A 27,500-nucleotide genomic window follows, 5' to 3' on the forward strand; every position below is an offset into this window, starting at 1 on the left:
CTGAGGAGACATAGTGTCAGTCCCACCTGGTACCTGGTACAACATAGTGTCAGTCCCACCTGGTACCTGAGGAGACATAGTGTCAGTCCCACCTGGTACCTGGTACAACATAGTGTCAGTCCCACCTGGTACCTGAGGAGACATAGTGTCAGTCCCACCTGGTACCTGAGGGGACATAGTGTCAGTCCCACCTGGTACCTGGTACAACATAGTGTCAGGCCCACCTGGTACCTGAGGGGACATAGTGTCAGTCCCACCTGGTACCTGGTACAACATAGTGTCAGGCCCACCTGGTACCTGAGGGGACATAGTGTCAGTCCCACCTGGTACCTGGTACAACATAGTGTCAGTCCCACCTGGTACCTGGTACAACATAGTGTCAGGCCCACCTGGTACCTGAGGGGACATAGTGTCAGGCCCACCTGGTACCTGGTACAACATAGTGTCAGGCCCACCTGGTACCTGGTACAACAGTGTCAGTCCCACCTGGTACCTGAGGGGACATAGCGTCAGGCCCACCTGGTACCTGGGGGAACATAGCTGGTACCACGTTAACATGTTCTGTTTTGTGGACTGGTTACCTGAAGGGCCGTCTTATCACCATCCAGAGGTTCTGAGAGAGACAGAGAGAGAGAGAGAGAGAGAGAGAGCGAGAGAGCGAGAGAGACAGAGACAGAGAGAGAGAGAGAGAGAGAGATGAATCGATTAACAAATTTACAGAGAACATGTTATCACGTTTAATACTTTAATTAATGAATTTGATTAAATCACGATTTACTTTGGACTGATGTGAATGGTCTTTTGTCCATAACGTTAATAATTATAATAATAATAATAATGTATATGGATCCGTTCCACCGTCGGGCCTACCTGTCTTGTTGAGCAGGATGGCCGCTTTCTCTACGGACTCTTCCTGCACTCTGGAGAACTCCTCTGTACACACACACACACACACCAGGGAATCAGGGGGTCAGAAACACACACACACACACACACACACACACACACACACACACACACACACACACACACACACACACACACACACACACACACACACACACACACACACACACACACACACACACACACACACACACGCGCACACACGCACACACGCCCCTGTACTAGATACCCTACACACACATGCAGAAAAATTAATAATCTGAAACAAATTTAATAAAAAATATATATATTTGTATTTTTTTATTTTTTATTAAATTGGTTGGCCTGCTGCAGAGCGCTACAGGAAACTCCTTTCTGCCTGCGGGTTCTGAACCGACTTTATCTAATATGAAACATTAGATAAGGTAATTAATCTGTTGATTGTCTTTAATGATCATCACACAAGTAGGAAGTGATTAGCAAACTCTGAGTAGCAAACTCAGATGTATAGATATAAATATATATATATATATATATATATATATATATTTGAAAATCCTGCATGGAAATGTACATAAAAAAAACTGTTGCATCGAGATGCATAGATTTTCATCGTTTTAGAATCGAATCGTTGACCTCTGAATCGGAATCGAATCAGGTGCCAAGAGATTCCCACCCCTAGGAGATACCCTCCATACTACCACACACACACACACACACATTGTCTGTCATCACACACACACACACACACACACACACCACACACATTGTCTGTCATCACACACACACACACACATTGTCTGTCATCACACACACACACACACACACACACACACACACACACACACACACACACACACACACACACACCCCCCGCCCCCCCCCTCCCTACCCAGAGCGGCGCGGGCCGCGGCCGAGGCCACGCGGGGGTCCACCACCGACGCCAGGAAGGCCACGGTGCTCATGACGGGGTTCTCCGACTGGCTGAAGGGCACGGGCTGGAAGGCCAGGGGCCCCAGCGAGGCCGACGAGTCCTCCAGGTACGGGTCCTCGATGGGCAACCGCAGGAAGTGCAGGATGCACTCGTCCTGCGTCCTGGAGCCCACGTGCTCCGACACCTTGTTCCAGTCGTCGCGGTACACCTCCAGGGCCTGGGGGCGGGTGATTAATCAAATTAATCGCGATTAATCGATTAATCGCGATTTCGATTTCAGAGTGAAATGATCACCAAACTAATATAATCGAGTTGAAACGTTTTTTATTTTATTTATTTATTTTTTAATTGCAGAACAGCTGGATTCATATCTGGACTTTATTTTCTACTTGACCATTTTCTGTATTTTTTTTTAAGGGGAAATTTCAAAGTTCTCATTTAAAAAGTGTTTTTTTTTTTTTTATTGGAGAGAAATTATGAATGAATGCATCATGTTTTCAAACTCAAAAATAATCGTTTGAATAATCGAGATTTCAATATTGACCAAAAAATAATCGTGATTATGATTTTTTCCATAATCAAGCAGCCCTACTGGGCTGCTTGGGGGGGGGGGGGGTAGGGGTCGTTACTCCTGTGGTCCTCACCCTCCATCCTCTCCATGGGACAGACACACGAGTTATAACTGTGCTCTCGAATGAAGGGACCCCCCTCCCACCCCTTTTTGTATGTTATAAGTCCTGGCACTTAATGTACACACTTATTGTGTGTTGTATGTCCTGGCACTTAATGTACGCACTTATTGTGTGTTGTATGTCCTGGCACTTAATGTACACACTTATTGTATACACTTATTGTGTGTTGTACGTCCTGGCACTTAATGTACACACTTATTGTGTGTTGTACATCCTGGCACTTAATGTACACACTTATTGTGTGTTGTACGTCCTGGCACTTAATGTACACAGCTATTGTGTGTTGTACGTCCTGGCACTTAATGTACACTTATCCTAGCTATCTTTACACGGGGAATGGGTTAACCCAGCGACTGTTCTCTTTCTCGGTCTCTTTCTTCTGACAGATGTACTTAGGTAAGTCGCTTTTGATAAAACCTAAATGTAAAAAATGAAAATGTCATCTGAGGTTTTGCAATTGATAAGGTCACCGACGTGTTGAATATTAAAAAAAGGTTACAATGAGGGTAGAACATACGAGTACAAGGTATCCAGTGCTCCCCACAGACCAGGTAGCAATGTGTGGCGGATTACGGGCTGGCGGAGTTACATGTAAAAATCGTGTTCAAGTAAAAATAAATAAGAAAAGCGGAATCAATTTGTGGCGCTCGTCGTTCAAACTGTGGCGCAGCGCCACTCATTGGCCGATGTGCGGGAAACACTGGTATCCGTGTGTGTGTGTGTGTGTGTGTGTGTGTGTGTGTGTGTGTGCTGCAGAGTGCCACTTCAAAAAGATGAAGGGGTGACATGTGGAGATGAGGACTGAGACGGAGCTGCAGTGGAGTGAGACGTCAGTGGGAGAAGAAGGATCTCACCTCCAGCAGCAGGAGGGTCTCTTGCTCGGCCCATTCCCTCCCCGCGCTCGCTCCTTTACTCTGAGGTACACAGAGGTCACACAAAAGGGCCGTTAGCCTATTTTTTCGGGGGGGGGGGAATTGAATCATTTTAACAGTCGATTATGCCGCTTTTCCTCCGACAGTATCAGCTCGACTCGACTCGCCTCGCCTTGACTCGACTCTGTTCCAGGAGCGTTTCCATCTAAAAAAGTACCTCTTCAATGTGGGCGGGTCGTAGAAAAGAACCTCTCCACCATGGGCGGGTCGTCATTAGGTTTTAATCACGGGAGACGCGATTCCCGGGAAATCTGAATCTGATCAAGACTATTTCCTGATTCCCGCGAAAGGTTATGATGGGAAATAAAATTAAATAAAAAGCGCAATGACTGAGCGTCTATTGTTGTCATACGGTAACGTTGATAGAGGCGAAACTCGAGCCCTGGGAAAGGAACAACGAAACAGCGAAACGCTGGTCCTCCGGAGCCGGTCCGTGGACTCCAGCCACGCCGGACACACACAACCACACCCGACACACACAACCACGCGCAGCTTAACTCTAGCCCCGGGAAAGGAGCGACACACACGGCGAAACGCTGATCAGTGTCCCCCTCGGGAGCGGGTTCGTGGACTCCAACCACGCCGGACACAACTTAACAACTTAACCGCTGGCCAATCAGTTGCCAGCAGTCTGTTTACGTCACACAAAAGTACCTACTCCGCTCGCTTGGAACCTCGACGGAGGTAGTACTAAAAAAAAGTACCCGGTACTAGGTACCGGGTACTTTTTTTGCCAATGGAAACGCAAAAAAGGCGTGGCGAGTCGAGTCGAGCTGGTACTGGCGGTGGAAAAGCGGCATTAGTGTCGTTATGGGGGAGCGCGCGGGCGGGGCACCTTGGGGTGCTTCCGGGCGTAGATGTCGTTGCGGAGGCCAAAGTTCTGGCAGTCGGCGGGTTTATCTCTGGTCCTCTCTGGGAAGAAGAGCATATGCTGGGAGGCTGAGACCTGAGAGAGAGAGAGAGAGAGAGAGACAGAGAGAGAGAGAGAGAGAGAGAGAGAGAGAGACAGAGAGAGAGACAGAGAGACAGAGAGAGAGACAGAGAGAGAGAGAGAGAGAGAGAGACAGAGAGAGAGGGACAGAGAGAGAGACAGAGAGAGAGGGACAGAGAGAGAGAGAGAGAGAGAGAGAGAGAGAGAGAGAGAGAGAGAGAGAGAGAGAGAGAGAGCGGCGAGAGAGAGAGAGAGAGAGAGAGACAGAGAGAGAGAGACAGGGACAGAGAGAGAGAGAGAGAGAGAGAGACAGGGACAGAGAGAGACAGAGAGAGACAGAGACAGAGAGACACCGAGAGAGAGAGAGAGAGAGACACCGAGAGAGAGAGAGAAACAGGGACAGAGAGAGACAGAGACAGAGACAGACAGACCGACATAGATAGAGTGACAGAGAGAGGGAGTCAGAGAGAGAGAGAGAGAAAAAAGTTTCATTATAAAAAAGATTCCAGGCAAAAGATAAACCAGAAGGAACCCTTCACGGCGAGGCGCAGGGGAGGGGAGTGAGGGGGCCGCGGGGGGGGGGGGGCCTGGGCCCTACCTGCAGGGGCTTGTGCTGCAGCGGGGCCAGGCCGGAGGGCGTGTCCGACAGCACGTTGAAGTGGGGCGTGGGCGGGGGCCCCATAGGGAGGGGTCGGCTCTCGGCGTCCACCTGGTAGTTGATCAAACCCCACTGCTCCAACAGGGAGTGGACCCTGCACGCACACACACACACACACACACACACACACACACACACACACACACACACACACACACACACACACACACACACACACACACACACACACACACACACACACACACACACACACACAGGCTCCACGACTTCATTAACAGTGTTGGGGTAGTTACTCCAAAAAAGTAATTAGTTACCTATTACTAGTTACTTTACTTTAAAATTGTAATGAGATTACTTTACTCGTTACTGAATTCGAAAAGTAACTTCACTACTTATCACTTTACTTTCAATAAAAAATATTTTAAAAAAAATTAAAAAGAGGTCACTTTATCCCCTACGCGGTGACGGTGATTGCGGCGGACGGGATTGTTGACTACACTAGTAAAGTAGTGTAGTTACCGATATTTTTAGTGTAATGCGTTACTTTACTTCGTTACCCAAAAAAGGTAATATCGTTAGTGTAATCCGTTACTTTGTGACTCGTTACCCCCAACACTGTTAATTAACAGTGTCACTCAATATACATAGACTGCCTTCTCCTCTTTAATACGTGACACGCATCGACACCTTTCAGTAGCAAATGACACTTGAGGTACACAAGTAGGTCCATTTCTATGCTCTCAGACAGACAGACAGACAGACAGACAGACAGGCAGGCAGGCAGGCAGGCAGGCAGGCAGGCAGGCAGACAGGCAGACAGACAGACAGACAGACAGACAGACAGACAGACAGACAGGCAGGCAGGCAGGCAGGCAGACAGACAGACAGACAGACAGACAGACAGACAGACAGACAGACAGACAGACAGACAGACAGACAGACAGACAGACAGACAGACAGGCAGGCAGGCAGACAGACAGACAGACAGACAGACAGACAGGCAGGCGTGGGTACCTCATGACGCCGCAGACGTCCCCGGTGAGGCTGCGTCTGCAGGAGGTGGAGCTCAGGTACTCCTGGGGGTTCAGGCGGTAGGTGTCCGTCATGAAGTTGCGGTAGGCGAGGTAGCTGTGGGGCGGGGTGGAGAGTTAGCGTTAGCGCCGGGGGAGGGGGGGGGGGAGACGTGTGGTGGTGGGAGTGTCAGGGAGGGCCGGCAGAGCTCACATCTCAGGGGACTTGGACTTGTTCTTGCCGTTGAAGAACTCCGGAAGGGCTCGTTTCTCTATCTGGTGGACGCTGGGGGAGGAGGAGGAGGAGGAGGAGGAGGAGGAGGAGGAGGAGGAGGAGGAGACAGAGGAGGAGGAGGAGAAGGAGGAGGAGGAGACGGTGAGTGACTGTAAGATCGGATGACCCTTTGCGAAGATACTAAAACTTAAACTTAAGAATTGGATGTTTAAATCTGCAATTGAATATATGTTTGAATAAGCACATATACTTACATGTCCTACCCATTAGGGCTGGCCGATTAATCTCATTTTGATCGCGATTTCGATTTTAGTGCGAAACAATCACCAGACGAATATAATCAACTTCAAATGATTTTTTTTTAATTTATTATTATTATTTTTTTATTTCTTTATAGAAATTGCAGAACAGCTGGATACATATCTGGACATTCTTTTCTACTTGACCATTTTGTGTATTTTTTTTAAAGGGGAAATTTCAAAGTTATCATTTACAAAGTGTTTTTTTTTTTTTGGAGAGAAATCATGAATAAATGCATCATGTTTTCAAACTCAAAAATAATCATTTGAATAAATCAAGATTTCAATATTGACCAAAATAATCGGGATTATGATTAGAGTTTTTTTATGGCTCCACCGGGCCGGGTGACGGCCGCCCACTGACCTGTTGTAGTTGAACCACGAGGTGTAGCTGGGGATGATGATGTGGTGGGTCTGCTCCGTGATGTTGTCCTCCACGTCCGACAGGTGGGACACATCTGCTCGACCGTCCTCGTCCTCCTGCATACATACGTCAACAACAACAACAACAACAACAACAACAAACACCATCAATAACACAAGCGTCATGAATACAACAGTAATAACAGCTTCATCATCATCATCATCAACAACAACGAATGCAATAGATGAACACAGACATCGACTTTTTTATCCTTCATTAAACGTCATCAAAATATCTCCTTACCCGTCCAGGGAAGTCATCGTCCAGTTCATCTGAGAGGAACCAAACAGACAGAAAAAGCCATATTGAATATTAGGCATGGGCAAAACGATTCTTTTTCCGTGAATCATTTCTTTCAGTTCCCTTCACTATCACAAATCGTTAGTTTGATTCGTTCGTTCAGTTCATAAAGTCATATGGTCTGTCACGTCATTTGGCAGGGAATCTCAGGTGTCTGGCCCCACCACTTTGCTATTAAATATGAGGTACGCCCACAAATTGATCTTTTTAAAACAGCAAAAACAGCTTATTTCTGTAGCAATAGCCTACAACACCGCTCGAGCATTACACGTGTGTGGTTTTAAGAAGAACAGCCCAAGCAGCCTCAACCACCATGAGAACGTTTTAGACTCAATCAATATAAAGTCGAGGGGGAAACAAAGTTCTGTTCGTTTGTATCTTTTATTTACGTGACCATATTTGTGTTTTATGTAAAAAAAATAAATAAATCAGTTCTCTCGTTTCGAGAATCAGTTCTCGTCGTTCACCTTTAGGATTCGTTCGTTCCGACCGAATCGTTCGCGAATCGCCCACGCCATATTGAATATATCTGACCGATGAACGTTAACCATCACCTGCCCTGGACAACAGTCTTCGTTGAACATCCAACAGCAGTTAGCAACCACCCCCGTCCCTACACCCTGAAGACACAGACCGCTCACAACGTGCATTTTCCTTCCATCTCTCACCCAGGTCGGCCATCGTCCCTCCTTTCACAGGCGTGTTTTCGCTGTCTTTCTTGAAGTTCACTATGGAGGCAAGAGAAGAGACGGTTTTGAAACTAATACCCACAAAAAAAAAAGAATACAAGCAGTGTTTCCTCTAGGATTTTGTTCAGCAGCGGGGGGGGAAAGGGTTTTGTTGTACCTGGGTGGTGCACGCACAATTTTTTTGTAGCAGTGGTGCTGTAAGTTGGTAACCTAGCAACGCTAGGGGGGGGTCCGGGGGCATGGCCCCCCCCCCCCGGAAGAAAATTTTTAAAAATAACCCTTTGAATGGTTACTCCTGGTGAGATTTTTTTGGGGGAAAATGTACTGATTGAGCTTCCAAATATGACGTAACAACCAACAGAGCCAAGGTATCTGCTGAGACCAGATAATTGTGCAAATGTGCCTTGAACTTGGCAGAAACTAAGTTCATCTTTTATGTTCATTTTCAGCTATTTCTTTGATATTTATCATAAGCCTTAGAAAAAATAGATGAACTTTTTTTTTTTGCAATTAATTTTTTTTGCAATGGCGCTGACAATCCATATAGAGGAAACACAAACAAGAAACACAGGAGGCAACGGCAGGAAGGAGGAGGAGCAGAGCGGCTAGGACCAAACAGAGGACAGAGGACAGAGGACAGAAGGTCCTCCGGGGGGGGTGGGGGGGGGGGCTGGCTCACCGTTCTTGGGCAGGACCACCTCCTCCATGTTGGGCACGGGAGTGGGGTCCTCCATGTCTTTGGTCAGGTCCTCCTCTGGGGTCTCCTCCTGCGGCCCTCCGTGCCGCCGTCTGCACAACAAACACGCGCAAGGATTGTTACCGAGGCGACGGAGGGAACTCTAGAAGCAAAACGCTGCTTAGGATGACATGTTGTGTCTCTGCCGCGCCGTCTCTCACCCCTTCTTTCCTTTCTTCCGTCCTTCCGAGGAGGACGGCGAGGGGGAGCGACGTCTCTTCTTCAGGGGGGTTAACTTCTGATCCTGTTCGGGGGTCAGAAGGGAGGAGGAGGGAAAACAGGTGTTTTTACTTTCCCTATTTTGTCTGGTCATCAGTCTCATCGGGGTGCCGTTACACACAGAGGGGGTCCGGAGGAGAGAGAGGAGAAACCTCGACCGCCCCGGAGGCGACCGCCCACCTGCTCCTCTCGGAGGTGGAGCCTCTGGCGGAAGATGATGGGGGCGTGTCTCTCGTTGACGTGGTAGTCCTCCTCGTTCATCCACTCGTTGTAATCCTCCGTGTCCAAAACCCAGCGTGTGTGGACCTAGCAGGACGCGCGCACACACACACACACACATTCTCAATACACTTAGCTTCAAATACTTTATTTTATTTTCAAAACTTGGTAATTAATCCGGCGCGGTACCGAGCGGTTGAAAACAATGTTGGCGTCTCCTGTGGCTGCCTTGCGCACCTGCGTTATATTACTTAATATTAGGTTGGAAGTTATGTTTTAAACCCCGCCATGCACGCAAGTGTAAACGCGAGCAGCATAGCTGCGTGACTGCCTGCTTTCAGCGCATATTTTTATTAATTTTTTTAAACAATTTATTTTTAATTAATCGTTTAGATTAGTCGACTACTCGAAAGATTAGTCGTTATGAAATCAGTCCTTAGTGGCAGTACTAGTGAACACCTGATCATGCATGGAAAAAAAAAATACCGTGATATACCGTGAAACCGTTAGAATTTAGCAAAATACCGTGATATCAATTTTTGGTCATAGCGCCCAGCAGCACTAATGCAGAGTGGGGTGTTGTGAGTCGGTGTAGTGGTGGGTGTGCTCACCCTCCACGGTCGCTCTGACTGCGGCTGCTCTTCCACCTCCTTCTCCACCTCAGCCAGGGGCAGCCAGCTGTCGTAGCTGTTCACCGGGGACACAGGAGACCCATGATCACAGCACTTGTTTCATTTGTGAATGGGTGCACGTGTGTGTGCGTGTGTGTATGCGTGTGTGTACACATTACCTATCAGGGTTCATTCCCCAGTGCACCAGGATATGCGTGTCTCTCTTCATGATCGGACGCATCCATTCTCCTATGAACATTTAAAGAGTTTCTATAAAAATGCTTCATTTCCATTTACTTTAGGGGATTTTGCTGACACATTTATCCAAAGCGACTTTCAACCATTCACACACACATTCACACACCGACGGCGGAGTCAACCACGCAGGGTGACAGCCAGCTGGTCAGGAGCAGTCAGGGTGAGGGCGTCTCGCTCAGGGACACCACAACACTCTCTCAGGAGCTAGGAGGAGCCGGGGATCAAACCAGCAACCTTGCGGTTACCAGCTCAACCCGCTCTACCTCCTGAGCTACTGTCGCCTTCTGACAAACACGCGTTAGAGCATCAACCCGGGGGCGTGACCGTACCTTCGTCTGTTGATGACGGCGTGGACGGGTAAAGGTGATGACTGGCGAGTGCTCGGTCCTCCGTTACTGAGCCCTGTAGCAGGCAGGATTTTTTTTATTTTATCAGTACGACAGATTGGGGCACACGCCATCGTTGACCCCAGGTAAGCATCAACTAACCTGGTGCTTGATGATGACGTTACTCAGCCTGCTGGCCAGCTCCTGGTCCAACGCGGTGTCCAGGTAAACCACGGGCCGCGTCAGGCAGTTGTTCTGTCCACAGCAACGGAAAAAAAAAACACTGTTTAACCTCACGTAAGGAGGGGCTGGGACCACGCTCATGCTCAACTTAATCCAGGTGAAGTGTAGTCTCGTGTTGACGGCTGAGCTGGCTTTGTCGAGTCACCTGAACCAGTGCCCTCTCCATGGTGCTGAACATCTCCACGTTGCGCTCGGTCCGCGACGAATTCTGCAGGTCAAAGCGCCGCCTGACAGGGAAGAGGGACAATAAACAATAAGACCAGAAGTACACAACGTAAATTCACGTTTGAGTGGTTCAGGTGTTAAGTGTGAAGGTCAGTGAGCATCGCCAGTACTGAGTACAACAAAGATGGGCTCTGAAGGTAAACTACTTACCAGCCTTGCTCTGCCTTAAATTTGTAGGCACAACCAAGGATGTGACAGAGCCCGCCCCCGGGTCGGAGGTCAAGAAAGCATTGTGCCTGAGAAGAAACGATCGAATCATCACTATAGTACTACAGAAGTTATAATAAATGAATTAATGAATTGACGAACGAACAAAAACATGCACCAGGGTGTAATGGGGAGACTCACGGGCAGTTTTGTGAGAGCAGGGCTCGTAGCGTGCCGTCCGAAGGCCTCCTCGTGGAACTGGAGGAGTTGTAAGGTGACTGCAGACAGAGACTGACAGGAGGGGGCGTCCACCAGCACGTACTGAAAGAGAGAACGGACACGAATGCAACGCTGTTCACGGGACACGTGCCTGTACCATGTATGCGCGTTACTTTCGATGGGGGCACGTTGCAAACACTAATGTCATTAAAAGCCTTTCCTTAATTCCGGTTCGCGTTGATGAAGCAGATCTACATTTAACCATCTACAACAATCGCCTCCCACGTAGACGTGAGGCGAGAACCAAATTATCCCTCGGGTGCAAAACGAGCAAGTCAATGAGAAAAGCCAGCCGTAATGCAGCCTCCCCTAATAACGTGTGTTTGTTTACAGTCGTGCACACACTGGTTCGTAGCAGCAGGGGGGGGGGGGGGGGCGGCTAGTAGGCAGCTAGCTCTCAGGCTACGTACCTTTTTGTAGTGCTTCGCGATCCACTGCCTCACGCCGTCCAACTGGATCAAAGTGTCCGGGCTCTCCCAGAACCGGGCGGATATGATCCCTTCCCTTTTTCGGTGTGCATTCGCCCCTGCGCCGGACTGACTCGTCCCCGCCATCGCCAAGTTAGTTCCTGCGGACATAAGGGATCGCAGTGCGTCCTCGGATGGCGAAGACAACACACACTGGTGGCGGCTACTAGCCCGCCGCTTGCTAGCTGGTGCGTAGTCGAGTCACGTTCTCGCGAGACCCGGTTTTGAATTTCAAAATGACGGTATCCCCCCAAAAAAACAATAAGGGTTTGCCATGAAGGGTGTCATGATGACGGATTGTAAGCATTAAAAGTGTTGATTTATAACATTTTACTTGATTAATATAATAGTAGTAAATACATTTTGGAGACAAGATTGAATTACAAATGTTTTTTTTTTTTTTTTTTTTACAGTTTTGACTTTTACTTTGAAGGAATATACGTGAGGAAGTTGTAATACAAATATGTCACAGACCAATGTAAACATAACCCCAAGCAGAGCGACAGGTACGGGAGGCAGAGGAGCTGACTTGAACTAAAGTGCCAAACATTTTCTCTTTTCGTATGCACCATCATGCGCTAATGTCTTCAATCATAAACATGCAATGTATGTACTTTGAGGTCGTTTGTCCGCAAGTTCTCGCCCATGATGTTACATGTGGTAGATTATAATGGGGAAGTAGCCTAGGCAGGGAGAAGGGTATTTTCCACTGGTCAGTTGACAACATGTTGTCAATCATCTACTTCCCCATTTATCGATGCACTCATTTTTTTTTCTCGCGTTAGGAGGAAGAATCACGGGGGCACGCATACAATGACATGGAGCATGGTTGCGGTGTAACGTTGCGGTCCTGCAAGGGAAGCCAAATACTTAGTGTCAATGCTGTGCACCACTGCTAATAATACCTCTTCCTATTTTATGTCTCTAGAACGGGTGATCACATGGGCGTGCATGGCCTAACCACCTACGTGGAGGGGAACAAGCAGTTCTTCCAGGACGTAAAGTTGAGAGACAGCGTCTTGATCATCGATGGCTGCAGTCTGTACTTTCGCCTTTACTTTAACCATAGCTTGGACCAGCAACACGGAGGCGACTACGATGCCTTCTCCACTCTGCTGGACCAGTTCTTCTCAGCCTTAGCGGCTTGCAACATCCAACCCTTTGTGGTGTTGGATGGAGGTAGGAACTCACAGCCAGTGACGACATCAAATCATATATGTACCCACAAAGTACTGTAAATGTCCTGAGACTTGTCTCCAACGAGCCAAAACAAAAACGGAGCTTCTCTGATGTTTAATGATGTTAAAAAGTTTGAGGCAATTCCCAAACAGCTTCACATTCAAGGTTTTAAATTTCAGCGTTCGTGACGTTCATTTTTCAGGGATGGATCCCAGTGACAAAAAGTTCTCCACACTGCGAGCGCGTCTGCAGTCCAAGATCAAGGAGGCCGACTGCCTCTCGCACGGCCGCCACGGGTCCGTCCTCCCCTACCTGACGAGGGACGTCTTCGTTCAGGTGCTCACCCAGAGGGGCGTCCCTTTGGTCCAGTGCCCCGCCGAAGCCGACTGGGAGATCGCCTGCCTGGCTCACCAGTGGAGCTGCCCGGTGCTGACCAACGACAGCGACTTTTTTATTTTCGACCTGCCTGGTGGGTAGTGGCAGGCAGCAGGACGTAGGCTCCTAACAACCAACGTCTGCCTTATTATTACATTATTATTATTACATACATATTACATTATTACAATACATTAAAACGTATTCATTAGTATATGGAGAAACCGTTTTCTTTCTTATTGTTTTCTGTTTATGTTTTACGGGACGCAAATAAGATGTCTTTTCACAATGGCGCCCTGTACCATGGACGTGTGTCCCTCTTCCTCACGCTCAGGGGGCTACCTGCCTTTTCGCTTCTTCAACTGGACCAACGTCAGCGGCCGCCCCCCCCACCAGTGGATCTCCGCCCGCCGCTACACCACCCAGCTGCTGTGCCGCTGCTTCCGCGGCCTGAACCGCCAGCTGCTGCCGCTCTGCGCCGTGCTGAGCGGCAACGACTACGGCACGCCCAAATGCGCCGAGGCGCTCTTCTCCATGCTGGACCTGAGCGGGCGGGACGGCGCGGCCGGTGGCGGGGGCGGTGGCGGGGGCAGGGGGCCGGGGGGAGGGAACCCGTCCTCTACCCGCATCGAGGGCCTCCTCCGCTGGCTCTCCTCGTTCCCGGGCCCGGGAGAGGCCCTGGGGGAGATCAGCAGACTACTGGGGGAGTCGGGGGGGAGACCTGGAGCCAGGGGAGGGGGCCGGAAGGAGGAGACCACCATGGGCCAAGCCAGCGCCCGGCTCTGGGCCGCCATGCAGGAGTACCGCATTCAGACCGGGAGCTCCCTCGCCGCGTGGTTCTCCGGGGGCGAGATCGCTCCGGGCGCCATGGCGTCCCTGACCGCTCCTCTGCCGGAGTGCCTGGGCGCGTCGGCGGCCGGCGGGCTCCTGTCCCCCCTGGTGTGGGACGTGCTGGTGATGCGCAGGGTCCTGCTCTATCCACAGGTGGAGAACAGCAAGCAGGCCAGCTGCCACGACTGCCCCCGAGCCATACGCCGGGCCATCTACGGGCTGCTGCTCCGGACCACGGCTCAGAGGGGAGCAGACGCCTCGTCGCCTGGCCCCGGGGGGCGGGGCCGTCCCGGCCGGGGGAATAGAGGCGGCGGGACAGGGAGAGGTGGTGGAGGTGGAGGACGCGGTGGAGGTGGAGGTGGAGGCGGTGTTCAGGACCGCGGTTCACAGGAACAAAAGAGTGTGGAGTTGAAAGACGGAGTGGTCGGCGGGCAGGGGGGCAGCTGGGGCACAGCGCTGGCCGAGGGCTCTGCTGCCCCCGTCTGTGTGGAGGAGTACGACCGGCAGCACCTCAACCTCAAGAGGAACCAGGTGGAGCTGCTGCCGTCCGGTCACGCCTTGCCTCTTGATTCCCTTCTCCAGGTAACCATAGCAACAAAGTAATCCTCAACGTACAACGTGGCTCATTTTGATTCATGTTCATCGGACTGGATTTAGTTTGTCCAGTTTGCCGACATGTTGCCTTTTATTCCTTCTAGAAGACCGTGGTGGTGGTGGTGGTGGTGGTGGTGGTAACCTTTATGTCCCTTTCAGGCTCCATTGCCAGTTCGAAGAAAATTCCTTCTGGATGTCCTCGGGATCAAAGACTCTGCCTTGGCCTCCATTTCACCGAATCTCTGGCTGGCAGTGGGAGCGACCGTGTTCTGGTTGCGAGAGGCCAGTCCGTCTCCCTCGCTGCCCCAGCTTCAAGCTCTGATCCTGGGCATGGTCCACGGAGAGGTCGCCTGCAACAACCAACCTGGCGCCACTGCCGACCAGTGTTCGAGTAGGGCTTTATCTTTTCCTGTGTTTCTGTGTTCAGCAACACATCAAACTTATCCGTGCTTTGATGAAGAGTGAATCCGATTATTCTTTGCGTCTAGCGCAAAGGACAAGTCACTACTATCTGTAATGCGGTGGTCTTTGTTTTCCCACTGGGTCTCGCCACCAGTCCCTCACGTGAACTGGGCATCAGAGCGAGGTGTCTGGGGCCGTCTGGACAGGCTACGCGTGAGGCCAGGGGAGAGGCGGGGCTTGGATATCGGAGCAGCTCACGGTTACAGCCAATGGCAGGCCTGTCTCTGGAGCGCGTCGTGCCTCAATCACCTGTTGCTGCAGCCCCTCCCCCAGCCCCATATGTCTTGGTGAGACACACACACACACACACACACACACACACACACACACACTCGTACACAGTCTTCGGTTTCAGAAGCTTATAAAATCTGTGTTATGCCTCTGAAGTGACGACGTAATGTGAGGCCTTGTCTGAAGGACAAGCCTGGATGTTTATGGGTAGTTTAATATGAACATACCAGGGTGGTGGGGAGACTTGTTCATCGACTAGACCCGTCTGGGGAGTGGGGGGTTATCGTAAACGTCTCGTTCCGACACATATTTGACAGCCCCTGGTGTCTCTGCGTGTCCCCCAGGTTGTTCAGCGGTTCGCTGGTGCACGGCCTGCTCAAGAGTCTGAGCGCAGGCCGATCCACTGAATCCCTGCTGGGCGGGGGGCCCCTCTCCGGGGAGCTCTACTGCACCCTGCTGGACGCACTGAGAAACTGCAGCTCTTCAACGCAGGACTCGTCAGGAGGTGGAGGAGGAGCGAAGAGGAACCGGAGGCGACGTGGAGGAAGAGGCAGGGGGAGAGGCGGAGGAGGAGGTGGAGGAGGGGAGGCAGACTTAAGCAACAGGTTCGCTTTCTTGACGACCGAGGAAGAATTTGAATAGGCGTACCGACGGAGAGATCTTTGTACCACAACAAGCCCTTGCCTAGTACGAGCTGAACGTGTTTTTAAGAGGCAGAACATTCCACTGTTTTTATAATGCTATGCTGAGGACTTTCCTTAACAGTACGTCCTGCTTTTCGTCTTCAAAAGGTGCTGCGCTATAGCAGTGTGGTCTGCGATGTGCTTTCAGGCGGAATTCATTTACAATTTTGCCAAGAGGCCAAGTCATGATCTCCATGACGTGTTCTTTCTGAATCTGTACGTTGTCGTGGCATACGTCTCATAATAACCTGAGCTTCCAACTCAAGCACTCCGTGATCAGAAATATAATTTTTATATTGTCTGTTGAATAGAATTATGAAATCATATACAAGATATGCATATACATACTTGGAAAAAGGATGATCAATTGTATTTCATACTCAAGTACTCAAGTTTCATCGCAGCTATTGTAATTATGTTACCAAGAACCTTATGAAGTGTCATTTTAGCTTTGACAGACTTAAAGTAAAGTGGTGCTTCTTTTTAACCCACATGAAACCCATCATGAATTCATTTTAACGTGTTGTCTTTTCGTGTCGTTCTGTATCTTTATTTCTTCAACCAAAACACTTTCATTGTTTGTATCTTTGTTATTAAAAAAAAAAAAAAATCATCATTGTGCAGCAATCTGTGAAAATACAGGTCTGTTCACACCATCCCTCCCTCCAGTTTGGGTTGGGGGGGGGACTGTACGAGTGCACTTTGAAGGTAAAGCCAAGTAACCTGTAAAACCACGAATATATCATAATAAGCCTTACTATGAATCCTGACGGCGATTATACGTCTAGACCACAATCAAGCTTTAATTCTGAACCAAAAAGCAGCAAACGGCACATTCACAGCTGAGTTTACATGACATATCAAAAGGAGAAAATGGTTCAATCATCACTCATTATCAACAGAGTTATAAGCAAACAGGAAAATGCAAAACCTAATTCAGTTCAGTCAAAAATATATATATATATTAAAAAAAAAACGACGTTTGAAATAACGATGATTTACAAGTTTCCAAAGTACTTCCCTCATGTGAGTTAAAACAAGGATTCTTAACGAGAAGCCGCACACCTCAGTGCGCCATGACTAATTAAAAACACTCTTGCAAATTGACATTAATCCAAATCCATGCTTGGAAAGAAAAAAAAGGCGTCCCTAACATAGTGCACGAGGGGCCCCGGGGTCCGGGCTCCTCTTCTCTGACGCCACCCCTGAGGAGGAGGAGGAGGAGGAGGAGGAGGAGGATGGTGCCGCGGGGGGCGGGGCGGGGCCCTTGGCCGCGCCGTGGGTCTGGGAGTCTATGAGGTCCATGTCCTCGTCCTCGTTCACGCCGCACGTGTCCACCACGCAGATGAGGCAGCTGGTGACGGGGAACGCTCGCACCGTGGTGCACGTCACCCACCTGGACGGACACGGACACGGACACACACACACACACACACACACACACACACACACACACACACACACACACACACACACACACACACACACACACACACACACACACACACACACACACACACACACACACACACACTTGGTACAAAGAATCTTACTGTTGGATTTACAGGTGTGATGTGGATTAGTCCACACATGTGTGTGATGGATAGATCTGCCTACCAGTTTGCACAGTCCACTGGGTATGCTGGGGGGGGGGGGGGGACCCTCCCACACGTCAAACGTGTCTTAGCATACTCTTAAGTCCTTATTATCTATATCTCTGTGGATTTTACAAATCCTCGAAACTAAAGGGCGCACTCACACTAGGCCGTCTGTACCGTGTCCCGAGTACGTCTGCCCCCCTGACGTCTAGACGGTTTGGTCTAGTGTGAGCGCGCCGTCCGTACTCCAGTACAGCTCAACTCCGTGGCCTCAGTTCACTGCAGAGAGGTGTGCTCAGGCCACGCTACAGACGCTGATGAGCCGACACGCTGCGCACACGCACGGATACACAACCTGTGTGTACAAGAGGCTACCGTACTCAGGCCCAGTGGAGATCGCCCTAGTGTGAGCACAGGCCTGCGCCACAGTGGGGGAGGGGGGGGGGGGGGGGCAATGGTACTTGAGTACGGTACAGGGCCACTCTGCCCAGTGTGAGCGCGCCCTAAGATGGAAGCGGAGTGGCCTCCCGGTCCGTGCCCTCTGACCTGTCGCTCTCCGTGTGGTACTCCAGGACGTGCCCGAGCCGCCCCACCCCCTGGAACCCCGCCAGGACGTAGATGATCTCGCCGACCGCCGCGCACTTCACCGTCAGGCCCCGCCAGGGCATGGGCGCGGCCGCGCGCCACTCGTTGCTGGCGATGTCGTAGTACTCCACCGAGTCCAGGCCGCCTGGGGACACAGCGGGGGACGTGAGGCGTGACGCACGCGCCGCACGGGGCCAGTCCACACTCACTGAGGCTCTCCGCCGCGGCGGACCGCCACCGCCGCCCTGTTGTTCACTCCGTGCACCAGGGGTGTAACGACACACTATTGTTCACTCCGTTCACCAGGGGTGTAACGACACACTATTGTTCACTCCGTTCACCAGGGGTGTAACGATACACTATTGTTCACTCCCTTTACCAGGGGTGTAACGATACACTATTGTTCACTCCGTTCACCAGGGGTGTAACGATACACTATTGTTCACTCCCTTTACCAGGGGTGTAACGATACACTATTGTTCACTCCGTTCACCAGGGGTGTAACGATACACTAAAGTCACGGTTCGGTACGTACCGCGTTTTTTAAGTCACGGTTCGGTATGTTTTTTTTTTCGATACAGCAGTTTTTATTATTTAATTTTTTATTAAACAATTGGATTTTGGATTTGATTTATTAAATTGTATCAAACAAATGCCACAACACAAATGAAAAGACATCAAATACAATCGAGGATGAAAACACAATCAAGTCCAGGACTTGTTTCCATTGTGGTCCTCAACACAAAACATCAGGATGAGACTCTCACAGAGTGTGTGAGAGTGTGTGATCATCAATAAAAACTTTCCAAAAAATATATATTCCAAAATATATATATATATATATATATAAATATATATATAAATATATATTTTTTTCTCTCTCGGTACGTACCGAAATGAAACCGATACTCCGATAACCGATACTTCGTACCGAAAACCTTTGGTACGAATGAGTACGGTTACACCCCTACCGTTTACCTACAGCGCATCCCGTCCTATAGCCGTGTTTCCTATTGGCTGTTGAGCACACGACGGGGTCAGGTGACGGCGGTTCTCTTACCCACGGCCCCCTGGCCCCCGATGGCGTAGAGCCGGCTGTTCACCACCACCAGGCCGTGGTTCTTCCTGGACTCCCTCATCCCACACAGCTCCCTCCACCTGAGGGGAGACGGGGGGGGGGGGGGGGGGGGAGGGGGGGGTTCAGGTACCATCGTCGTACCAGAGGGAGGGAGGGCGGGCGGGGCTAGGCGCGGTCCTCGAGGACGCAGACAGCCAGGCCGCAGACCTTCGGGATCGAACCCGGAACCTTTTTCACGTCACTGTCCTACTCCGCCCAGACGCTAATTATATTCTCCTTATGATGAAATCAATGATCGATGCAGTTCATATTTGTACTTGTTCTGCTTGTTGTTGCAATGGATCTCGCACTGATATCGATGTAATTATATATAATGTAATTGTAATTTATATTTTATATTTTATATATTTTTGTTCCTAGTCCTCTCTTTTTAAGCACCAGGGAGAGCTCTCCCAAATGTCGGTGTACTTGTGCCTGTACATTGACAATAAAGATCATTCATTCATTCATTCATTCATTCATTCATTCATTCATTCATTGAAACATGGAGAGTTAACGGGGGGGGGGGGGGGGGACAGAGAGAGCACAGGGTAAGGCGTGACCACGGATCAGCCAATCCGATGCACCCCGTCGTCGCCCGGCCGTGGTTCCACTCACTGCTGCGCTCCGGGGTCGTACACCTCGCAGTTGTTGAGCACGCGGCCCGAGACGTTGTTGCCCATGGTGCCGCCGCACACGTAGATGAGGCCGCCGGCCTCCGCCGAGCCGTGGCTGCAGCGAGCCATCAGCATGCTGGCCTTCACCTGCCACGTCTCGGTGCGCGTGTCGTAGCACTCAAACAGGTCCAGCGCTGAGCTGCCTGCCGGCGGGGGGGGGGGGGGGGGGGGGGGGGGGTGGGGGGGGGGGGGAGAGAGAGAGAGATGTCAGGGCGTGGTACGGTGCAGCTTCAATGGTGCCTTCTATTTGTCTCGTTAATCGCGACTTGCAGCTCGGGTGTGACGTCACGTCCGTCTCGTAAAAAAAATGAGTGGCCTCCGGGTTTTTCGTTCTGTTTGGCGCACGACACAAGACGAGTCGGAGCTCCGCTTTCTGCTCAAGAATCGGCGTTGTTGTCATAGCAACATGGAGCGTCTCTAGCCAATTTCAGCGGCACAAGCTACAAAATAGGCGGTATTTAACACATAAGACTGTAACGACATGCTTATAGGTAACAGTATACAGTGCTATGTGTACGACTTCTTCATTTGGTTACAAACAAAAACACAAGTGCTTAAAATAGTAGAAAACCACAATGTTTTTACATGTGATGCTCGGAGTAGCCATCTTTGTTACTGAACTCGGGGTCCTCTGAGTTCAGACGAGTTGACGAGTCGTTTTTACGACCTCGGGGGGGCGTGCTATTTGCAACTTCCGGTTCGTAACTCAGAAAATCCGACTCGCAGATCGAGTCGGGTGGACAAATAGAAGGCACCATAAGTGTGGTCGTTACAAGCTCTGGAACGACCCGGCACTAGAGGTCAGTGTTATTGCTGTTGCACGAGAGTGGCATCGTTTTATTACATCCTTTGATTACGTTGAGTTGCTATAAATTCCCGGCCATCTGCTGATGGCTCGATGCCCGTTATTTAACGTGAGATTTGAACACACTTTTCTCAAATTAAAAAAGGGATGACTTGAAGAGACAAAGGCCACGCGACCATGAATACACAGACCCAATCCTAAGAAACCCGTGTGTGCACTTTAAATGGGTGTGTCTTTACTTTTAGCACATGCTACACGTGAACCTGCTAAGACGGCGCAATTTGATTGGTCCACTATCTCGGGATGTTGGGCCGATATCCCGCGATTGAGATTCCCAAACTCGGGATACGGGGAGCGTGCGGGACGGTCGTCTCGTCGCGCTAATGAAAACAAATAAACCGCTAATAAAAACAAAGCAATCCCGGCAAAAAAAGTGTCATCTTTGTTGTTTATTTTTCGGAGTGTTCACGTGTAGTCTATACTAAAGCTAAATTATTCAGCGGATAATTAGTTAAATAACACAGCCGAGGGCAGCGAGTGCACACGTTCACACTCTTGTAAACAAAAACAATGTCACCCTTTCATTCGGACGGAGGGAGGGTTTTGACGAACAAATCCAAGCGGGCGCCACCCCCCCCCCCCCCGGTTGTGCTCACCCACTTCGGACCCCCCCGAGGTGTAGATCTTGCCCTGCGAGGCGCAGGCGGCCAGGCTGTCGCGCGACGTGGGCGGGCCCAGCTTGGAGTACCAGCTGTCCTTCAGCACGTTGTAGCAGTCCATCCGCTTGATGGGGAAGAGCTGCGAGCCGCCCAGGATGTAGACCACGTTGTCCCAGAACACCACCGTGGCGTCGCGCCGCTTCTCAAACGGGCAGCGTATGTCCGTCCAGCTCGAGTCCTGGACGGCGGACGCGCAGACACGCACACGCACACACACACACACACACACACACACACACACACACACACACGCACGTCGTCAACGGCGGCCGTGTGTAAGGGACCTTATCTGGCCCTTACACTAGCAACACTAGTTGCGTAGTGTTGACCATCGACCACCAGTATTTACTGTACTGTACAGTACAGTACAGAACAGAACAGTGGTATTGACTAAATCCTAATAACCTTAATGCACAATAATAGGATGACACTTAAGATTCAAAGTGTGTGTGCGTGCGTGCGCGTAAACGTTTTTACACTGCCAAATATGCCCATCTTATGCGCGCCTTTCTCCCAGCATGGTCTGCACGTTTACACTGACCGAGGTATGTTACCTCGGTCAGTGTAAACGTGCAGACCATGCTGGCCATCCAGTGTTTGTACCCCAATTTACCCTCCCGGACCCTACACATATTGACGGTTTCATTTTGGTGTAAATGCGATTAGACGGTTTTGCGGTTCCAGGGGCGGGGCTTGGGTAGAGGTGTCGCTGCGCTGTCTCTACAACAGAGACAACGCAGCGACATCAACGTGAGCAGTTCTAACTGGAGAGACTGGAGGTGAAATCCACGAGCTGATCAATGGAGAGAAGGTGATGCAGTCGCATTTAACCAAGACGGGGGAAGACGGTGCGATCTACGAGAAAGACGCAGAGGAACTTTCCTTACGAGGCTTTTGTCGGGATAAAAAACAAGTGGTCGGCAAAATAAAGAATATGTTGGCGTTTTTTTTGCACTTGTAAATAGTTAATGGCGTTTGTAGCCTACACTCAGATGTGAACTCATTCTTGCATGCGGGTGTCTTGAATCCTAAAAAATAAAAACATTGGTAGTGTACAAACGATTCTAAAGAGGTCTACTCTCCGTGCGCAGCCCCGCCTTCTCCGTGTGTAAAACCCCTCGGTTTTACACAGACAGTGAAATTGCAGGGCCAAGCATTTCTGCACTGCCAAGCCGACCGTATCGGCTTGGCAGTGCAAAAATGCTGTGTGTGCGTGCGCGTGCGTGCGTGTGTGCTCGCGCGTGCGTGCACGTGCGTTGCTACCTTGGGGTTGAAGTAGCGGCAGGACTGGGGCTGTGAGCCTCCGAACAGGGCGATGCGGTAGTCGTGTTTCTTGCGGCGCGGCCGGCTGCTCTCTCCCAGGTCCTCGCGGTCCTCCAGTGACAGCAGGTGGTAGCGCATCCCGCCTATGGGGGGGGGGGGGGGGACACACGCCGCGACGGGGAGAGAGGGGGGCCGGGGGTGAAGGACATCATCACAGTACCGTTTTCACTCCAACACATTCGCTATCATTTGGAGGCTTTGATTGAGAATGAGTTGCAGTGAACTGTTGGGACACATTTCATCCTTGAGCAGGTAGAGGTGAGGCACGAGGCTCAAGGACGCCCAAGGGTAAACTGCGGATGACGGGGTTCGAACCCGGAACCTTTTAAAATTTCAAAACACCCCCACTGACCCAACGTCACTACCTCGTCCCCCGTCATACAGCTTGGATTGAAATTGAAGTTCTCAAAAAAACTAAATATTGTTCATTCGCACGGAGCGTGTGTGCATGTGAATGTGCATGCGCGTGCGTGCGTGCGTACGTGCGTGCGTGCATGTGAAAGTGCGTGCATGTGAAAGTGCGCGCGCGTGCGCGTGCGTGCGTGACTCACTGATGACCATCTTGAGGCACTGCGGGTTGTCCTGGATGAGAGGCTCTGCCTGCACCGTCTTGGACAGGAAGGTCTTGGAGACGAGCGGGAAGCGCACGCAGCCCAGCACCTCCACCATGTGCCGCTGCCTGTTGCACGCGTCGTACTTCAGCCAGCGCATCGCCGCGTCGTAGATCTGCACGGACACGTGCACACGCACACACACACACACACAATAAATGTTCTATGCTGTTCTATTCTTTGTACTCAAGACTCATCTGCATGGTTGATGATCATCCTGGTTTACTGTCTCCAAGAGATTAAATATACACACAGTACAGACTGTATGTAGTACGCCCTCTATGACTCAATACTTATCAGTGTGTTGAAATGTAGGACATTTGTTACGTGTATGTGTGTGTGTGTGCATACATGTCCATGTCCATGTGTGTATGTGTAGTATGTGTCTGCAGGCGTGTGTTCATGCGTGTGTGCATGCGCGTGCGTGTGTGCGTGCGTGCGTGTGTGCGTGCGTGTCACCTGGGCCTCAGCGCGCACGGTGAGCTTGTCCTGGTGCAGCAGGTGGGTGAGCTGCGTCACGTCCAGCTGCAGGAACTCGTCCAGCTTGTAGACCTCCGTGAAGTGGATCTGCACAAAGTCCTCCGCTGCCCCCTTCAGGTCGGGGCAGTCCATGCACTCCGCCAGGGCAGAGATACCTGCAGGGAGGGAGGGAGGGAGGGGGACATGGTCAAACAAGCCCTGGTAGCCTGGTTCCGCCCGCCTCCGTACTTCCGCTCAATTTTCATTTCCCTTCAGTACTTCGGTCTGGGTGTAGTGTATGTTCGAACGATTTCTTTTCCCTCATGTTTGTCCCTCCAATCAGTGAACAGGAGGCGCGGCCTGAGAACAGTGACGGACAGGTCGTGCGCGAGTTTCAGTTGTAGTCAAACGAATACCAGGAAGCAGCAGGAAGACCATAGAGAAAGAAGCTATTCGGTCTGTTGTGGAAACTCTGCCGAATATAGATACATTAAAGCCGGAGCAGGAACAGGCTTTGCTTAGTTTTGTTGGTGGTCAAGATGTTGTGGCACTTCTTCCCACGGGATTCAGGAAAAGTTAAATTTTCCAGCTGGCGCTGTTAGCGGTGAAGGAGTTTGCTAAGCATGAAATACCTCACGACCAAACGTCAGCGATTGGTTAAGGCAGATCCGGAGTGGCACTGGGCAGAGCCAATAGGTTTTAAACTTCAACAGACACCCGCCTTCAAGTGAGTAATCGTTTGTCTCTAGAGCAGTTCTAGACCGTCGGTGTGAATGAAACGAGTACGAAGGTCTGGTTAGGACTAGGCTACACCCGCGGTGCCCGGGACCCGCCCATCCTGAGGAATGAACTTATGATCGGGGGAGTTGGATATCAGATCATAGGTTGAATGCAGAATATAGTCAACGTTTATATTTTTCATTGCATGAGTCGATTTAACCAGAGCCACAACCTAAATAACAGAGGCTTAGAGGCTCTGTTTGTGAGAGTCTCAAGCCTTTCGAAACATTGTTGTGTCCACCCCTGGCCTGCACTCAAGTACAACGTCACCTCATTTGCAAGTCACCTCAAGACAATTAATGTTTCAAAGGTTCAGTCCAATTTCGGAGTCTACCTTTATACATTAGCATCCCTGGCCTTCACTCTCTCTCTCTCTCTCTCTCTCTCTCTCTCTCTCTCTCTCTCTCTCTCTCTCTCTCTCTCTCTCTCTCTCTCTCTCTCTCTCTCTCTCTCCTCTCTCTCTCTCTCTCTCTCTCTCTCTCTCTCTCTCTCTCTCTCTCTCTCTCTCTCTCTCTCTCTCTCTCTCTCTCTCTCTCACCTAAGCAGTTGGTGGCGTCGACCTGTCCTTTGAGGAACTCCATACACATCTTCTTCACCGGTTCGATCTGGTACTGGTTGGCTGCATCTAGCAGGGACTGGACGTTACTGCTGTTTACAGAGATCCTAAGACACACACACACACACAGATATATATATTATGCCGCTTTTCCACCGACAGTACCAGCTTGACTCGACTCGACATGCCTTTTTTTGCGTTTCCATTGGCAAAAAAGTACCCGGTACCTAGTACCCGGTACTTTTTCTAGTACTACCTCCGTCGAGGTTCCAAGCCAGCGGAGTAGGTACTTTTGTGTGACGTAAACAGACTGCTGGCAACTGATTGGCCAGCGGCTGTAAATGGGAATAATCACTCAAAGTTAAGTTGTGTCCGGCGTGGTTGGAGTCCACGAACCCGCTCCCGAGGGGGACACTGATCAGCGTTTCGCCGTGTGTGTCGCTCTTTTCCCGGAGCTAGAGTTAGGCTGCGCGTGGTTGTGTGTGTTGGGCGTGGCTGTGTGTGTCCGGCGTGGCTGGAGTCCACGGACCGGCTCCGGAGGATCAGCGTTTCGCTGTTTTTGTGTCGTTCCTTTCCTAGGGTTCGAGTTTCGCCTCCATCCACGTTACCATATGACAACAATAGATGCGCGGTCATTGCGCTTTTTATTTAATTTTATTTCCCATCATAACCTTTCCCGGGAATCAGGAAATAGTTTTGATCAGATTCAGATTTCCCGGGAATCGCGTCTCCCGTGATTAAAACCTAATGACGACCCGCCCATGGTGGAGAGGTTCTTTTCTACGACCCGCCCACATTGAAGAGGTACTTTTTTAGATGGAAACGCGACGTGCCTGGAACCAAACCAAGTCGAGTCGAGTCGAATCGAGTTGAGCTGGTACTGTCGGTGGAAAAGCGGCATTAGAGAAGGTGGGGTTTAAATGATAGAATCAAACCACTTAGGACAGGGGCATTTCTTTACTCCAGAGTTGCCCTGACTTGTTGTTATTGCTAATGTTAAATTGAAAACCAACTTGATGATATGAACTGACACAGTGTTCGCTGAGCTGATAACCCTGAGCGTATTGCTATAGCTCCACTATAAGTTCTCCACTATGTTCCCATTCTCGCTAGTCTCTTTGAAAAAAAAGAAAACTTCCAGTGTGAGGTGACATGCCTTCTATAAGATGCACATCCCAGCAGGGGTTTTAAACAGACCATTTCAGCTGACGTGTTCCCACCAACAGACATAAAGCAGACACTGGTCTCACTACCTTAAGCACTAACAGACTAATCCGAGGTCCTGACTCACTGAGGTCATAAAAGATCCCAGGGCACTTATCACAAAGAGTAGGGGATCCCCCGGTGTCCTGGCTTAAACTGCCCAACCAGGCTCATTCAATCTGGCCCCCTAATCATCCCCCTATATATATATAATTGGCTCATTCATTAATTCCCTCACTCTCCACCTCAAGCTGGTGTGTGGTGAGCGTTCTGGCGCCGATTGGCTGCCGTGCATCACCCATGTTGGTGCTACACATTGGTGGTGGTTAGTGAGGTCCCCCCTTCACTGTAAAAGCGCTTTGAGTGTCTAGAAAAGCGCTTTATAAATCCAATTAATTATTATTATTATTATTATTATTATTATAATCCGCTGCCATTGTGAACTGTGTGCACACAACGCGGTGATAATAATAATAACACCACAGCTTGCAGCTCAACACCTGCGGTCTGGCCTCTTACCGGGCTGTGTAGACAAACTCCACCAGCATCTCAATGATCTCCGGCTCCGCGCTGCGCAGCTCTACCTCGTGGGACAGGGACTCCAGCATACTGGCTGTTGGAGGAAACACCGTTTGATGAAGAGATACGGCCCCGACATGCAGCGCGCGCGCGTGTGTGCGTGTGCGTGTGTGTGTGTGTGTCTTACTGGTGAACATGAGGTTGAAGTAGTGGCTGGCAGCAGCGAGCACAACTCTATGGGCATGGAAATGTTTTCCCTGGACGACCAGGATGACGTCACAGAGGGTGCCCTTTTGAGAAAAATGGAAATGGTTCAATGAGATTCCCACGATCAAAGCAGCATACATGTGGCTGGCTGGCTGACACACACACACACACACACACACACACACACACACACACACACACACACACACACACACACACACACACACACACACACACACACACACACACACACACCTGCTTTCTCAGGTTGTTCATGACTCCCAGCATGCTAGTAAGCTGCCTGTA

The 27,500-nt window shown here is 50.3% G+C and overlaps 3 protein-coding genes across 3 annotated transcripts in view; 1 reads left to right on the top strand and 2 right to left on the bottom strand.

The window, feature by feature from the left end:
* smarcc1b (SWI/SNF related BAF chromatin remodeling complex subunit C1b) overlaps positions 1 to 11,830 on the bottom strand; it is a 17,172-nt gene extending 5,342 nt beyond the window's left edge. Inside the window, exons 1-22 of the mRNA XM_084484645.1 lie at positions 11,624 to 11,830; positions 11,136 to 11,255; positions 10,938 to 11,023; positions 10,708 to 10,789; positions 10,482 to 10,574; positions 10,323 to 10,395; positions 9,915 to 9,984; positions 9,736 to 9,811; positions 9,086 to 9,211; positions 8,848 to 8,930; positions 8,630 to 8,739; positions 7,930 to 7,989; positions 7,205 to 7,233; positions 6,902 to 7,017; positions 6,218 to 6,289; positions 6,008 to 6,121; positions 4,973 to 5,126; positions 4,279 to 4,389; positions 3,366 to 3,425; positions 1,778 to 2,036; positions 871 to 933; positions 582 to 613 (exon numbers count right to left, since the gene is read on the bottom strand). Of these exons, the coding sequence (XP_084340771.1) occupies positions 582 to 613; positions 871 to 933; positions 1,778 to 2,036; positions 3,366 to 3,425; positions 4,279 to 4,389; positions 4,973 to 5,126; positions 6,008 to 6,121; positions 6,218 to 6,289; positions 6,902 to 7,017; positions 7,205 to 7,233; positions 7,930 to 7,989; positions 8,630 to 8,739; positions 8,848 to 8,930; positions 9,086 to 9,211; positions 9,736 to 9,811; positions 9,915 to 9,984; positions 10,323 to 10,395; positions 10,482 to 10,574; positions 10,708 to 10,789; positions 10,938 to 11,023; positions 11,136 to 11,255; positions 11,624 to 11,791 (2,157 nt within the window). The 5' untranslated portion in view covers positions 11,792 to 11,830. The remainder of the gene's footprint in view (positions 1 to 581; positions 614 to 870; positions 934 to 1,777; positions 2,037 to 3,365; positions 3,426 to 4,278; positions 4,390 to 4,972; positions 5,127 to 6,007; positions 6,122 to 6,217; positions 6,290 to 6,901; positions 7,018 to 7,204; positions 7,234 to 7,929; positions 7,990 to 8,629; positions 8,740 to 8,847; positions 8,931 to 9,085; positions 9,212 to 9,735; positions 9,812 to 9,914; positions 9,985 to 10,322; positions 10,396 to 10,481; positions 10,575 to 10,707; positions 10,790 to 10,937; positions 11,024 to 11,135; positions 11,256 to 11,623) is intronic.
* A 368-nt stretch (positions 11,831 to 12,198) lies between these two features.
* On the top strand, positions 12,199 to 15,994 carry aste1b (asteroid structure-specific endonuclease 1b; the record flags this gene model as incomplete). The annotated part of the gene is made up of 7 exons (XM_084484791.1): positions 12,199 to 12,286; positions 12,609 to 12,859; positions 13,062 to 13,328; positions 13,569 to 14,647; positions 14,819 to 15,050; positions 15,216 to 15,408; positions 15,697 to 15,994. The coding sequence occupies exons 2-7, from the start codon at positions 12,622 to 12,624 to the stop codon at positions 15,992 to 15,994; spliced, it is 2,307 nt and encodes a 768-aa protein (XP_084340917.1). The 5' UTR covers positions 12,199 to 12,286; positions 12,609 to 12,621.
* Positions 15,935 to 27,500, bottom strand: part of klhl7 (kelch-like family member 7) — an 11,981-nt gene continuing 415 nt past the window's right edge. The window contains exons 1-12 of the mRNA XM_084484391.1: positions 27,450 to 27,500; positions 27,175 to 27,277; positions 26,988 to 27,081; positions 25,248 to 25,372; positions 23,930 to 24,105; positions 23,411 to 23,585; positions 22,800 to 22,942; positions 21,474 to 21,714; positions 19,954 to 20,155; positions 19,279 to 19,376; positions 18,180 to 18,363; positions 15,935 to 17,431 (exon numbers count right to left, since the gene is read on the bottom strand). The exon at positions 27,450 to 27,500 is cut by the window's right edge and continues 415 nt beyond it. Of these exons, the coding sequence (XP_084340517.1) occupies positions 17,185 to 17,431; positions 18,180 to 18,363; positions 19,279 to 19,376; positions 19,954 to 20,155; positions 21,474 to 21,714; positions 22,800 to 22,942; positions 23,411 to 23,585; positions 23,930 to 24,105; positions 25,248 to 25,372; positions 26,988 to 27,081; positions 27,175 to 27,277; positions 27,450 to 27,500 (1,839 nt within the window). The 3' untranslated portion in view covers positions 15,935 to 17,184. The remainder of the gene's footprint in view (positions 17,432 to 18,179; positions 18,364 to 19,278; positions 19,377 to 19,953; positions 20,156 to 21,473; positions 21,715 to 22,799; positions 22,943 to 23,410; positions 23,586 to 23,929; positions 24,106 to 25,247; positions 25,373 to 26,987; positions 27,082 to 27,174; positions 27,278 to 27,449) is intronic.

This window comes from Micromesistius poutassou (assembly GCF_964030765.1).
Source record: "Micromesistius poutassou genome assembly, chromosome: 20".
Classification (NCBI taxonomy): Eukaryota; Metazoa; Chordata; class Actinopteri; order Gadiformes; family Gadidae; genus Micromesistius; species Micromesistius poutassou.